Source organism: Chiroxiphia lanceolata, chromosome 24 (assembly GCF_009829145.1).
Source record: "Chiroxiphia lanceolata isolate bChiLan1 chromosome 24, bChiLan1.pri, whole genome shotgun sequence".
Lineage (NCBI taxonomy): Eukaryota > Metazoa > Chordata > Aves > Passeriformes > Pipridae > Chiroxiphia > Chiroxiphia lanceolata.
In genome coordinates, this window is record NC_045660.1 from 2,878,248 (window position 1) to 2,892,718 (window position 14,471).

General features: G+C 55.1%; 2 protein-coding genes across 2 annotated transcripts; one reads left to right on the forward strand and one right to left on the reverse strand.

Annotated features, from left to right (window-relative positions):
- The first annotated feature begins 3,333 nt into the window (after positions 1-3,333).
- On the forward strand, positions 3,334-11,626 carry MECR (mitochondrial trans-2-enoyl-CoA reductase). Its single transcript, XM_032709766.1, has 10 exons — positions 3,334-3,613; positions 5,224-5,321; positions 6,287-6,418; positions 7,864-8,007; positions 8,093-8,195; positions 8,567-8,669; positions 9,097-9,170; positions 9,588-9,648; positions 10,429-10,501; positions 10,795-11,626. The coding sequence occupies exons 1-10, from the start codon at positions 3,453-3,455 to the stop codon at positions 10,956-10,958; spliced, it is 1,113 nt and encodes a 370-aa protein (XP_032565657.1). The 5' UTR covers positions 3,334-3,452; the 3' UTR covers positions 10,959-11,626.
- On the reverse strand, positions 11,568-13,366 carry LOC116797873 (heat shock transcription factor, X-linked-like). The gene is made up of 2 exons (XM_032709768.1): positions 12,697-13,366; positions 11,568-12,273 (listed from the first exon to the last, which is right to left on the reverse strand). Exons 1-2 carry the CDS (start codon positions 13,201-13,203, stop codon positions 11,671-11,673), a joined length of 1,110 nt encoding a protein of 369 aa, XP_032565659.1. The 5' UTR covers positions 13,204-13,366; the 3' UTR covers positions 11,568-11,670.
- Between the last annotated feature and the right edge of the window lie 1,105 nt (positions 13,367-14,471).

The following is a 14,471-nucleotide window of genomic DNA, read 5'->3' on the forward strand; positions in this document are numbered from 1 at the left end:
CCTTTGCCACACGCTGCTGAGCTCTTTGGGCTGGAAGTCAGCTGAAAGAAGACAGAAGTTCTCCATCAACCTGCACCTCAGGAAGTCTTCCATCATCCCCATATCACCATTGGCCCATCAGAGCTCAAATCAGTCCAGCAGTTTAATCACCCAGGCAGCCTCATCTCCTCGGACGGTGAGATTGACGGAGAGATGGACAACAGGTTGGCAAAGGCATACAGTGCCTTCAGAAAGCTTCATAAAAGAGTTTGGCGAAATAAACACCTGAAGAAAAGCACCAAGATCAGTGTTTACAGAGCCATAGTGCTGTCTACTCTCTTATATGGATCCGAATCATGGGTCATCTCCAGCCACCACCTGCGACTCCTGGAACGCTTCCACCAACGCTGCCTCCGTACAATCCTAAACATCCACTGCTCAGATGATGTGACCAATCCATCTGTTCTAGAACAAGCAGCAGTCACAAGTATTGAGGCCATGTTGCTGAGAACACAGCTGTGCTGGGCAGGGCACGTCTCCAGGATGAAGGACCAACCACCCCCTCCCTAAGATCCTGCTTTATGGGGAACTTGCCTCCGGCTGCCGCAAGAGAGGAGCCCCGAAGAGGAGATACAAGGACTCCCTGAAACAACATCTCAGCCTTGGCCATATTGATCAGCATAACTGGTCTACTCTGGCTTCCAGCTGGGAGGTCTGGAGACACACCATCTATAACTCTGCTGATGCCTTTGAGAACACACGCAGGATCACTCTTGAGGAGAAAAGACAGCGCAGAAAGAATCGTGCCCTGCAGAATTTACCACCTAAGGAGTCTTTCTGCTGTGCCTTTTGCAAGTGGACATGTCTATCTCATATTGGCTTCATAAGCCACCAGTGTGTTTGTAACAAATGTGGGTAGAGCCCTCCCCAAATCTTTGTTTGTGAAGTCCAGCCACGACAGTGACTGACACAGTGCAGAGTGTGGGCACCACGTCCTGCTGGCACCACCACCATCCTCTGTTGTGCCCAAAGCACTGGTGCAGCCACCCCAGTATAAAAGGTCTGAAGTATTCTTGGAGCCCTTGGAAAGCTGCGTGTTGTAAGGTTATTAAAATCCTATTATTTTATTGTTCTGGTCAGATTAAAACACTGATTTAAAGCATCCAGCCATGCTGGAGGCAGCACACCCCACTCAGCCTCCTGAGGCCCATTCCTGCCCGGTGGTAAAGGTGCTGCCAGGACATGGATTGTGCTCAGGATCCCATTAAACTGTGGGAGAAGTCTATTTTTAGTGCTGTAGAGTGGGGACAGAATTGATCCCCCAAACTGCAGACGCCAAAGTCTGGGAGGCGTGGGATGTGACCACTTCCCTTTGGAGCTCCCAACCCACCAGGGACACCCCCTGCTCCCACCAAGGGGTTCTCAACCCCCTGGAATGCTCTGGGCCGTGGGGACTGGTGGAGCTCCAGGGCTGGCACAGGGAGGTGTTAAGGAAGGAATCCTGGCATGGTGTTAAGGAAGGAGTCTGCTAATTCCACAGACTGTGCTGAGCAAATCAAGATTCATATACAGGGTGCTCCCAGCACCCAGAGAAGTCCAATCTCACATGAGGAATCATTTTTAAGCCCTGCTGTTTGTTCTGCTGTGACAGGTCGATGGGGAAGGCAGAAGGCTCCGCTTCCCTTTTCCTCCTCCAATCTCATCAGCTTTAATTGGAAGAATAAATGAGACCCTTCCTTCAAGATAATTATACAAAACATTGAATTAAATTACTATCAGAGATTTTTTTTTTCCCTCTCCACTTGTGTCAGGCATCTGTTGTTTTAAATAATCATCTGATGAACATTTCCCTGCAGCTCTCCCTGCCTGTGGTGGGTGCATTCGTCCCAGAAAGGGTGGCTGGAAATAAATAGAAGAAAAGGGGCTTTTCTCCCTAAAACACAGAATGGTTTGGCTCAGAAAGGCCTGAAAGCTCATTCACTTCCACCCCCAGGGACACCTTCCACTAGCCCAGGTTGCTCCAACCTGGCCTTGATTGCTCCAACTTCCAGGGATGGGATGTTGATGAAGTGCTGGGAGAGCTGGAGTTGAGCACAGCACACACGAGGTTCCTGAGGTCGGGCTTAACTCCTGGGGTCGGGCTTAACCTGCTGGGCTCAACTCCTCCTCCTAAATCAAGGGATAAAAATCTCTGCTGCCAACAGGTTTTTAGAGATAAAAATCACAGCAAATCACAGCGAGTGTCACTGTGGTGCCACTCAGGCGACAGAGCTCAAAACGATGATCTTGGAGGTCTTTTCCAACCTAAATAATTCCAGGGTCCTGCCATCACACAGATGTAGCAGGATGCTCCTGTGCCCACCCACCGAGGCTTCTGGGCTGGCACAAGGAGCTTGGCTGCGCTGACATTGGCACAGTTAATGATTTTAGGAGGAGCGTTGGGACAACCAGCTGGGAAACATCATCATCATCATGGCCGGGCTTCGTGAATGAAGATTTAGGAAGGCTCTACCCACGTTTGTTACAAACACACTGGTGGCTAAAAAGGCCAATACGAGATGGACATGTCCGATTGCAAAAGGCACAGCAGAAAGACTCCTTAGGTGGTATATTCTGCAGGGCACGATTCTTTCTGCATTGTCTTTTCTCCTCAAGGGTGATCCTGCTGCGTTCTCAAAGGCATCAGCAGCGTTACAGATGGTGTGTCTCCAGACCTCCCAGTTGGAAGCCAGAGTAGACCAGTGATGGAGATCAATATGGCCAAGGCTGAGATGTTGTTTCAGGGAGTCCTTGTATCTCCTCTTCGGGGCTCCTCTCTTGCAGCAGCCAGTGGAAAGTTCCCCATAAAGCAGGATCTTCGGGAGGGGGTGGTTGGTCCTTCATCCTGGAGACGTGCCCTGCCCAGCACAGCTGTGTCCTCAGCAACATGGCCTCAATGCTTGTGACTGCTGCCTGTTCTAGAACAGATGGATTGGTCACATAATCTGAGCAGTGGATGTTTAGGATTGTACGGAGGCAGCGTTGATGGAAGCGTTCTAAGCCGGGAAACAACCTCCCAGCCGGGAAACAACCAACCACCCAGCCGGGAAACAACCAACCAACCACCCAGCCGGGAAACAACCAACCAACCACCCAGCCGGGAAACAACCAACCAACCACTCAGTCGGGAAACAACCAACCACTCAGTCGGGAAACAACCAACCACCCAGCCGGGAAACAACCAACCACCCAGCCGGGAAACAACCAACCACCCAGCCGGGAAACAACCTCGCTGAGCCCCCACCCACTCATCGCAGGGGTGGCCGGGCCGCCTTAAGGCGGGAGTGGGCGGGGCCGACCCGGGGGGGCGGGACTGCCCTGGCGGTGTCACCGGGGAGAGCCGAGCGGGGCCGAGCGGAGCCGAACGGAGCCGAGTGTGGCCGAGCGGGGCCGAACTGAGCCGAACTGAGCCGAACGGGGCCGAGCGGAGCCGAATGCAGCGGGCGGCAGCGCGGGTGCTGCGGGGGGCGCGGAGCCCCCCAGTTCGGACCCCCCCAGTTCGGACCCCCCCAGTTCGGGCTCGATCGGCCTCGGCGGGGTCCGCCCCCCGCGGGCTGGTCTATGAGCGGCACGGGGAGCCCCCGAGCGTGGTGCAGTAAGAGGGGGGACATTGGGGGCGCAGGAGGAGCTGTTATTGGGGTGGGTTGTAATAGGAGTGCAGGAATAGGGGGGACAGCGGGGGTGCAGGGGGCTGTATTGGGGTGCATTGCAGGGGGGTGCAGGAATAGGGTGGGGGGTGTTGAAGTGCAGAGGGGGCTGTACTGGAGTGCACTGTAATAGGGGTGCGGGAATGGGAAGGGGGTGCGGGGGGGGTTGTATTGGGGTGGATTGTAATGCGGTGCAGGAGCGGGGGGACGGTGGGGGTGCAGGGGGGCTGTATTGGGGTGCATTGCAGGGGGGTGCAGGAGTGCGGTGGGAGGGCAGTGGGGGCGCAGGGGGAGCTGTATTGGGGTGGACTGTGATGAGGTACAGGAATGGGGGCATCACTGGAGGTGCAGGGAGGGCCCTGTTGGGGTGCATCGCAGGGTGGGTGCAGGAGTGGGGTGGGGGTGAATTTGGGGGCCGTTGTATTGAAGGGGGGCAGGTGCAGGGCCAAGGCTGGGGTGGGGGCTGGCAGAGGGGTGTGGGGTGGGGTGGGGTTGCAGGTGAGGTCTGGGGTTGCTGGAGGGCTGCTTTAGGGGTGCAGTGCACAGGGTTGGGGGTTACCCCAGGGGCAGGGGGTGGGGAGGGGTTGCAGCTCCCTGTGGAACCCCCATGGCAGTGCCAAGGGTGCCCAGAGGCTCCTGAGCACACAGGGGGACCCTGGGGGTGCCCCCATGGTCTCACAGGCAGTTACTGAGGGGGTCCCCTCGTCCCCCACCGACCTGCTGCTGCTCCTTCCCCATTCTTGCCTAATTTGGGATATGATGGGGAGGTCTGAGCCCTCAGTAGTGCTGCACCCCAAATTCATCCTGGGTTGCTTCCCATCCATGGGGATTCTCTTTGAGGTCCCAGTTTAGGGACCAAGCTGGTCATGAGTGTTTTTTGGGGGCAGCAGCTGGTGCTTGGTGTCGTCATGAGCCAAAGAACCTTGGAAGAAGAAAGTCACATTTTGGTGGATTTTAGGCCTTTTTTTCGGAGGGAGAGACCTCGAGGCCTTGCTGCCCTGCTTGCACCAGCTCAGGTCACCCCTAGAAATGCCAGTGCATTGTCTGGGTACATCCAGACACCGAACCCCCTGAATTTTTGGGGAAGGACTTTTGCTTTTCCAAAATTGTGCAACAGTGCTTTTCACCACTGATGTTTGCTGCCATCACCCCATTTCTTCTGCAAGGCCAGTCTCTTGCTTCCTGACTTCTCTTTTTCTCACAGATTTCTGAAAACATCCCAGTTCCTGTAAGGCTCAAACTGGGCGGGACAAGCCGTAAAATCCCCAGTTGGTTGAAGCTGTGGTTGTTTTACACAATCTGCTGAATTTGTTAAAATTAGTGAGCATCACTTGGCCTGGTGACACAGGGTTGTGTTGGGTGGTTGGCTTTTAGTAGCCTCCACCAAAAATCTGTCCATTTGTCTGATATAAATCCAGTTTTTCACTGGGATGGGGAAGGCCGTGCTGCTAATTTAAGTGTGTGGAGGTGATATAATCACCTTCCATCTTCAACCACAGCACAAAACACATCACTAGGCTGGTCTTAATGCCCTTTTCCTTTGTGTCTCCCTGTTCAGACTGAAGGATCTGGAGGTGCCCAACCTGGGAGACTCCGATGTCCACGTCAAGATGTTGGCGGCTCCCATCAATCCCGCCGACATCAACATGATCCAAGGTATGTGTTGGATCAATACTTTGCATATTGAGTCTTGTGGGATGCTCAGAATCACAGAATATTCTGAGCTGGAAGGGACCCCCAAAGACCAGCAAAGTGCAGCTCCTGTCTTGGAAGGTTTGGAGATGGCTCTTGGGATGGGAATGTCTGGGGTGTCAAAGTCCAACTCCAGTGTCTTGGAGGGTTTGGAAATGGCCCCTGGAATGGGAATGTTTGGGGTGTCAAACACTGGATGTCTTGGAGGGTTTGGAAATGGCTCCTGGCATGGGGATGTCTTGGGTATCCAAGTCCAACTCCAGTGTCTTGGAGGGTTTGAAAATGGTCCCTGAGATGGGAATGTTGGGGTATCAAAGTCCAACTCCAGTGTCTTGGATGGTTTGGAAATAACCCCTGGGATGGGGATGTCTCGGGTATCCAAGTCCAGTTCCTGTCTTGGAGGGTTTGGAAATGGTCCCTGGGATGGGAATATTGGGGTATCCAAGTCCAGTTCCTGTCTTGGAGGGTTTGGAAATGGCCCCTGGCATGGGAATGTTGGGGTATCAAAGTTCAACTCCTGTGTCTTGGAGGGTTTGGAAATGGCCCCTGGGATGGAAATGTTGGGGTATCCAAGTCCAGTTCCTGTCTTGGAGGGTTTGGAAATGGCCCCTGGGATGGGAATGTTGGGGTATCAAAGTCCAACTGCAGTGTCTTGGAGGGTTTGGAAATAACCCCTGGGATGGGGATGTCTTGGGTATCCAAGTCCAACTCCAATGTCTTGGAGGGTTTGGAAATGGCCCCTGGCATGGGAATGTTGGGGTATCAAAGTCCAACTCCAATGTCTTGGAGGGTTTGGAAATGGCCCCTGGGATGGGAATGTTTGGGGTGTCAAAGTCCAGCTCTGATGTCTCAGAGGTTTTGGAGGTGGCTCATGGCATGGGAATATCGAGTGTGATGGGGTCTCCAGCTCACCTCTGGCTTCCCAACAGGGACCTATGCCATCCTGACCCCTCTACCTGCTGTGGGAGGGAATGAAGGTGTCGGGGAGGTGCTGGAGGTCGGGAGCCGGGTGTCGGCTCTGAAACCTGGGGACTGGGTCATCCCGGCGGACACCGGCCTTGGTGAGTGTGCCCCCGACCCCTCACTCATCCCTCGCCTGCAAAGCATCTGCTCCAAGGATTTTTGGGATGCTGGAGCCTGCTGGGAGCTGCTCAAGCTTTCCCAGAGAGCAAAGCCATGGTCATGGTGCTTGGGGAGCTGGTGGGGGGATTTTGGGGGTCCTGTAGAAAATCACAGCCCTCCAAAGCACTGTCTTTGCTGGGGGTGAGTAGAGCCCCGTGTCCCTCCACTTACAGCCATTACATCTAATGGGGTGGGACTCAAAAAGGGGAAAAAAAAGCCCTTTTAGGGACTCTTGGGTGAGGGGAGCAGCAGTTGGAACCCATTTAGTGCCATATGAGCTAAATCATAGTTATATTGAGCTGGATTGTTTCAGACAGTCAGATAACTGCTGGAGTTGTCTCTTACCTGTTTATATCTTGATTTAAATTATATTTTCACCACCTATTTTATTTTAATGTGGTTTTTTTTTTTTATAAAACAAGCTCAGTTCCTGCTCCACAGCCCCAGCAAGTGATGCTGCTCATCCTCCAGGGCAGCTCCAGGGAAGGGGGGGCTGCTATTCACAGGAGCCCCTTACGATGCAAAAACCTGGAGCACCTGGAATAGGAGCAGTGGCAGTGCCATTGCTTATACTAAATTTAAATTTAGAAATAATCTTCTTTTCTATAGCATAGACCCTTTATGAGGCTTCTGTGCCATTATAAAGCATTGCAGCAATCTGTGTTTTTCTGGAAACAGCCACATTTTGTCCCATCCACTGAGAGCTTCCCCAAAGGCCTGGGATAAAACATCTCACCTGGGCAAGGTCGTGGGGACACCTCACTGCAGTTTGCTCCTTGATAGTGCTCTGCTGGGAAAGTGTGGGAATCCATTTCCCAACAAATGCCTCCCATGCTCCTCCAAAATGCCAGTGGCCTGAAATGTGTTGTTTCTGGTTTAGTGTAACAGCTTGTTCTTTGCCTATTTCTTCTCAAAAGGCTTTTTTTGCTTAATGGGAGAAGGAAAGAGATCGAATTAAGAGCCAAATGGGATATTTTTAAACATAAAAAAACTGTAAATAGATGATAGAGGGTTAAATTGGATTTAAGTGTAGAGGGAGTAAAGCTGCCTAAATTGGCTTTGAATATATGGGCTCTCCATAGGATGGAGAGTATTTCCATTATCTCTGCACACTCCTTGTGCCTGGGGAGCCCCAGTCCCATTATCCCCCTGGGAAATGAATAGGCTTTGCTGGGTGATAAATCTGGGGATCCATCCACTGTTTTGGCTGTACCCATGTGGGAAATTATTCCCTAATTCCCTCTCCAGGGTTTAGCAGGTGCCCGGCGTGGCGATGCTGCCGGGACTGGCATTAAGCCAACGGTGTGAATTAAGGTTTCATGACCTTTCCTTTTCCTTTTCCTTTCCTTTCCCACCTTCCTGTGGCTCTGCTGCTGGAACCCAGGGACGTGGAGGACACGAGGGGTGTTCCCTGAGGAGAAGCTGCTGAAGGTGCCCAGTGACATCCCCGTGCTCTGCGCGGCCACCCTGAGTGTCAACCCCTGCACAGCGCTACGGATGTTGACTGACTTTGAGACCCTGGCACCTGGTAAGCCTTCTGCCAAGCAGAAGGAATTCTGGGGGGGATTTTCCAGCCTCTTCTGCGATGAAAATTGGGATTTGTTCCCATCCAGGTGACTCCATCATCCAGAACGCTGCCAACAGCGGGGTGGGCCAGGCCGTCATCCAGATTGCCAGAGCCTCTGGCATCAAGACCATCAACGTGGTGAGGGACAGGTGGGTCCCCTGGGCAGGAGAAGGTCTGTGCCTGCAAAGTTGGGCTGGGTGGTGGTTTGGGCACAGGCTTGGGGACAGAAACCGGCGCTGGAGGGTCCTGCTCCAGAGTCCTTTGAACTTTTGGAGAGGGAAGATGAACGGAGAAAGTCGACCCTCGGCTGGAGGTTTTTGGAGCTGGAGCTGGTCATCCTGCCCCTTCCACCCATCCCACCCATCCTGTCCATCTCCTCTTTGCTCCTCCAAGGTGTCCTCCAGCCTCTGCCCCGTTGTCCCCAAGTGACAGAGGAATGAACAGGAGGAAGGAGAAGGTGACACTCTGCCTCCTGGTTCATCAGGTCCTCTTTTTTTCCCTTCCTTTTTCCCTCCCCCAGACCTGATCTCCCACAGCTGGTGGAGAGGCTGATGGCCCTGGGTGCAGACCACGTTGTCACAGAGGAGATGCTGAGAAAGCCAGAGATGAAAGAGATATTTAAGGTACCTCAATGCTGATCCCAATGGAGAGAGATGGTCCAGGGCCTCACTGCATTCAGCACTGCAGGGAAAGCTGCAGGGATGGTGGGAAGGACAGATTTCCCTTTAGATCAGGATTTAGCCCCAGAAGTTGAGGAATTCTGCTACTTCCACAAGGGCAGTATCATAGATTTTAGGTCTGATTGGACAGGGCTTGGAGCAACCAAGTGGAAGGTGTCCCTGCCCATGGCAGGGGGATTGAACTGGAGGGGCTTTAGAGTCCCTTCAGACCCAAGCCATTCCTTGATTCTGTGATAGATTTTAACTCCACAACTCTCAACTGCCCCTAAGTAACTGTTGAGGTTAGGGCAGTTGCTCCCTCAAGAACCATGGTCCCACCCTAAAAAAGGAGCCCTAAAATTTGGGATCTTTTTTTCCTAAACTCTTGCAGAGCACCCCCAAGCCCCGGCTCGCCCTGAACTGCGTCGGAGGCAAAAGCACCACGGAGATGCTGCGGCACCTGCAGTAAGTTTGGCTTGGGGACAGAAACCTGCACCAGAGGGTCCTGCTCCAGAGTCTGTAGAACTTTCATAGAGGGAAGATGAGTGGAAAAGTGGGTTTGCATGAAAACAGTGATGTAAAGTTAACCCATCATCGCTGCGTGTCTCACGCTGCCGGTAGCTGGGAGCAGCTGAGGTCCAGTTATGAAGGTCCCCCACGTCGTGGCTGGGTACAACTGGTGCACTGAGCTTCAAATTCAGCTATTGGTGCATGGAAGCAGGAGGAGAGCCTGGAAAGCGGGGTCTGAGGGGTAACTGGGGGAGCCCTTGGTGCGAGGACAGCCCTGGGGTGCAGCAGTGGGGTTGGGGACGGCAGAGGGGGAGGTGGGAACGGCAGAGCTGCACTTTGGGGGCCACATAACACAGTCTGTTCCTGCTGCAGGCCCAGAGGGACCATGGTCACCTACGGGGGGATGGCAAAGCAGCCTGTGATGGTGCCTGTGGTGAGTACTGGAGATGCTCTTCATTTCCCTGGGGGCACATCCACTGCAATGTCTCCTCGTCCCCTTGGCTCCCGCTCGACACTGTGGGAGCTCAGCTCACCCTGATCGAGATTGAGAGCCTCCAACCTTCTTTTTATTTAACTGATGGGCTCCTGGAGGGCCAAACTGCCTTGAATCCCACTGCTGGTCTCATGGCTTTATCCAGGGTGTGTTTGGGCTGCTGTGAAATCCCAGTGGGGAAACGGCCCCACGGATGCCAAGGATCAAACCCACCCTGACTCCACACTGGAGTCCCATCTCCACATCCCGCTGTGCCCTGAGTCACAAATGGGAGCACTAACGAGGGGGTGAGGGGCCTCACTGCCACCTCCCACTGCTGTCAGGATGGGAGGCAACACAGGGGTGTCACTGGGTGTGTGGGGGACACACGGGTGTCACTGCATGTGTGAGAGGACACAGGGTGCACAGGGGGCAGATGGGTCTCACTGAGTGTGTGAGGGGACACAGGGCTGTCACTGGGTGTGTGAGGGGACCCTGGGGCTTCACTGGGTGTGTGAGGGGACCCAGGGCTGTCCCTGGGTGTGTGAGGGGACCCAGGGCTGTCCCTGGGTGTGTGAGGGGACCCAGGGGTGTCCCTGGGTGTGTGGGGGGACCCAGGGGTGTCCCTGGGTGTGTGGGGGGACCCAGGGGTGTCCCTGGGTGTGTGGGGGGACCCAGGGGTGTCCCTGGGTGTGTGGGGGGACCCAGGGGTGTCACTGGGTGCACATTCCCTCTCCACAGAGTGCCTTCATCTTCCGGGACGTGCGGCTCCGCGGGTTCTGGATGACCCAGTGGCGCAAGGACCACGCGCAGGGTGAGCCGGGGTGGGGGGCTGAGGGTGGGCACGGGGGCGGCTCCCAAACCACCCCACTGGCACCGTGTTCCTTACTCTCACTTGTGTCACGAGTGCTGCTCACCCCCAGGGCACTGAAACACCCGGCTTGGGCAGGGACTGTGCCCTGTCACCCCCCAGGGCCTCTTTCCTCATCCCACGTGCCCGAGCTGGGGGCACATCACACCCAGGCCCCTGTATGGCTTTGAGTGGGTGTTTCCCAGGATGGTGCTGGCACAGCACAGTGACAGCTCCCTCCTTCCCTTCCCGTGCAGACCAGGAGAGCGTGGCTGGGATGATGGACACCCTGTGCCAGCTGATCCAGAGGGGACAGCTCACCGCACCCGCCAGCACCGAGGTCCCGCTCCAGGACTACAGGGCAGCCCTGGAGGCCTCCATGAAGCCCTTTGTGTCCTCCAAGCAGATCCTCCTCCTCTGACCCGCAGCTCCTGGAGCCCTGTCATGCTCCAGCACAGCCCCACTTCTTCTCCACAGACTTGGGGGGGAAAAACCTCCAGATCCATGGATTTTCTTTTTTCTTTGCTTTTTAACTTGTGGGTGGCCACTGAAAGCTCTCAAAGCCTCCACAGCTTTGTGTGGAAGTGCTGCTGGAGGGAGGCTGCATCTCACCTTAGCTGGGGTGAGTTTGGGAGCCCAAACAGTGGCTCAGTCAGCTCAGGGTGTCAAAAGAGCAGCAGTTCCCCCTTATGTATATTTTTGGAGCTGAGGGAGCTGCACTGCTGCCTCCTGCACTGCTGTAGTTATCCCAGGTGGGATGGGCAGGAAAAGCCCAAGTTGCCTCCTTGCAGCCCCCCTGCCCCCAAGCTGGGGAAGGGGCACAGACTCCCCAAAGCGCCGAGGTGTTGCTGTGGTTGGAGTGACCCTGGTGCTGCTGCAGCTCCTGGAGGAGCCCTGAGATCTGCTGGATTTTGTCAAGGGCACTGTGAGTGCTGGAGCCTTTGGTCCATCCCAGCTGGAGCCAGACCCTTGGCATCCCTGAAGGCCCCCCTGCCCGGGTGTGGGACAGTGACTGTGACACTGCAGAGGATGGACACGGCAAAATGAAACGATTTATTACCGAAAACAACCAACAATGTGTTCCTGCTTCCTCCTGTCCTGCTGCATTTCTACCCCTGTGGCCCCACAGCTCCCTACGACCTCTGCCCTTCCCAGTCCTGCCCCTGGTGAGGTCTGGCCCCACTGTTCCCCCCACAGGAGCAGGTGGGGCAGTGGCTGTGGGCTGGAGCGTGGCCGGGTGGTGACCCCACACTGTCCATCCCAAACCCCGGAGCGCAGAGCGGAGCCAGCCCAGCCCCAGGCACCCGCATGGCACCTGGATTTGGCTGCCCAGACGGGAGTGTGGGCACTGCCAGGGGCCTGTTTAGGGCAGGAGGGGTGAGCCAGGGCAGTGAAGCCGTGGATGGAGCAGGAGCTGCCTCCTGGGTGCCGGCGGGGCTGCACCTGCGGGGCCGTTTTGGTGGGGAGGGTCTGGCACTGCCCAGCTGGGTGGGGGTGTCTGCCCCTGGCTCAGGGCTGGTGCTCGTGGATGTCTGGGTGTCATCATCCTCTTCTTCCTCCTCTGCCCCTGCTGCCAGCTGAACATCCCACCATCTTTTCCATGGGAGCTCTGCCTTCTTCCCGGTGGCCGATGGGGACACGGCTGGGGGGGTCAGGCTTTCCCCAGCACTCTCCACGCCCCTCCGATGGCAGGAGGGGTTATCCCTGGTGAAATGGGGGTTGGAGTAGAACAGGAGCTGCAAAAGGCAAAGGAGAGGAGTTGGTTGCCATCATTGCAAGGAGGAGGAAGAGATCCGAGGGAGATCCCAAGGACAAAAGGGTGTTTAAAGGATTCCCTGGGGCATTTTAAACATCAGGTTTCATCTGAGTAAAGCGTTGGGACAGAGTTTTGTTAGGTCACAACCACCCATGTGTTTTGGGCATTTGGCAGCAGAGAAGTGTAGGGTCTTCAAAGGCCAAAAAACCCCTGGAGAAACCCAAACCCCACAAGTTTTCAGGCGCCGCAGCGTGGAATGGACATGTTGGGAATAACACTGATGTGGAGACAAAACTTTTTGCTCCCATCCCCACCTCTGGCCTTGTCAAGGCTGATTTTATTTGAACATGAACCTCCCCCAAAATGTCCTGAGGGATCTTTGTGTGGGGAGGAGCTGACCTACCTTGCCCAGCTCAGCCCCAGCTGCTGCTACTGCCCTCAGCTCCTCCATGGAGGTCAACAGTGGAGAGTCCCCTTCCATCCTGCGGAATCCATGGAACATGAGTTGGAGAAGGAAGCCTCTCATGGACTCTGCCTCAAAGATCTTCCTTGGCCCCCTCCTCCCCAGCACTTCCTTCCTGAAGAGCTTCTCTCCGATCACGATGCAGTTCCCGTCGTTGCCCCACCAGATGGACTCGAAGCTCTGGCTGCTGAGGATCTCCCAGAGCGTCTCCAGGAAGGAGTCATCCGAAGGTTTGGTGTTGACAGAGATCTTCAAGGAACAAAACTTCACCTTGGGGTCCCGGGGTTCATCTTGCCAATCCCGAAGGGTGATTTTGTCTGTGGGAGGTCCGGCGGCAGCATCCCAGGACAGTCCCGTGTCATCTCCTGCATGAGGAGCTTGAGCCACCCACCAGGCTGGCTCCTCTGGGCTGGGAGCACAGGATGTCTCTGGTGAAGACATCTCCATTTTAACTTCTTTTTCCTCAGCTTGGCTGCCTCCAACCAGCCTGATGAAGTTCTGTGGTCCCAGCTGCCTGGGAAGTTCTCCAGCCTGTGTTCCATCACGGTGACATCACAGTGTGGTGCCCCTCTCCTGGCAGCAGGAGGTGGGAGACACAGAAGTAGCCCCAAAGATCTGATTTCCCAGGGAGCTGGTTGGAGCCCAGAGATGATTCCAGCTGTGTTTTCATGTGGAATGCCCTGCTAGGGCAGTGCTGTGTCCCTGTGCCCCAAGGAGCAGTGCCCAGGGAGGGGTGGGAAGGTGACAGTGTTGGACATCCAAGTGTCCCAGACATGAAGTTTTTCACTTGGGCACCTTCTCCCCTGTGCAGAAATGCCTGTGTGGAATTCCTATGGAATAGCCCCTGCTCTGTGATGTCCACACTGCTCCTTCTGCTGTGGTTTGTCCCCATATCCAGACAATGCTCTCAGCTCTCAGCAGGCTCTCTGTGCTACTCTGTAGGACGAACCCAAACACATCTTGCAATGGAAAAAACCCCCACCCCTCCCTTGGTTGGGTTCCTTGGATTTTCTTTGCCACAGAACCTTCAGAGCCCAGCCCAGGGACCTCACTGGGGTCCTCCCACCTTGTGTCGAGTTCCCAACCTGCTCCTCCGAGTCAGAGGACCACGGCTGTGGAATTGTTTGTGGATGTGAAATTGTGAGGGACCGCTCGTGTCAGCTGAAGGTTCTGAGTCTGTGGGGCCTGATGGGATTCATCCCAGAGTCCTGGATGAGGGGGGTTATGGCAGGGCCCCCCCTCCATCATCTGCCAAAGTCCTGGGGGTGTGGGGAGGTCCCTCCTGACTGGGAGCTGGGCACTGTCATTCCCATGTACAGGGAGAGGTGAGGGAAGACCCAGGAAGTTGTACCTTCATTTTGGGGAATTTTTTGGGTCCTGGGGGCAGGGATGTTGATCAAAGTTGGAGGGGACTCCTGTACAACTGTGTGTGCATTGGGAGGAGCAAACCACTCTGAGGTTAAACCCCACAGCTGTGTTGGACCTAAATGGACATATCAAAACCATTTTATCCTCCCTATAACCCCTCACACCCAAGACCTCCCTTAGAGCAGAGCAGACAGAGCAGCCCACCAGGTGTTCCCTGTGATAAACTCCATGCCAGCACCTCCCCTCTGCTCCCCCATTCCCAACAACCCCCCAATATTCCCAATAAACCTCCCAATATTTTGCATTTCCATTCTCCCCACCAGTACTGGAGGCAGAGGCACATCCCA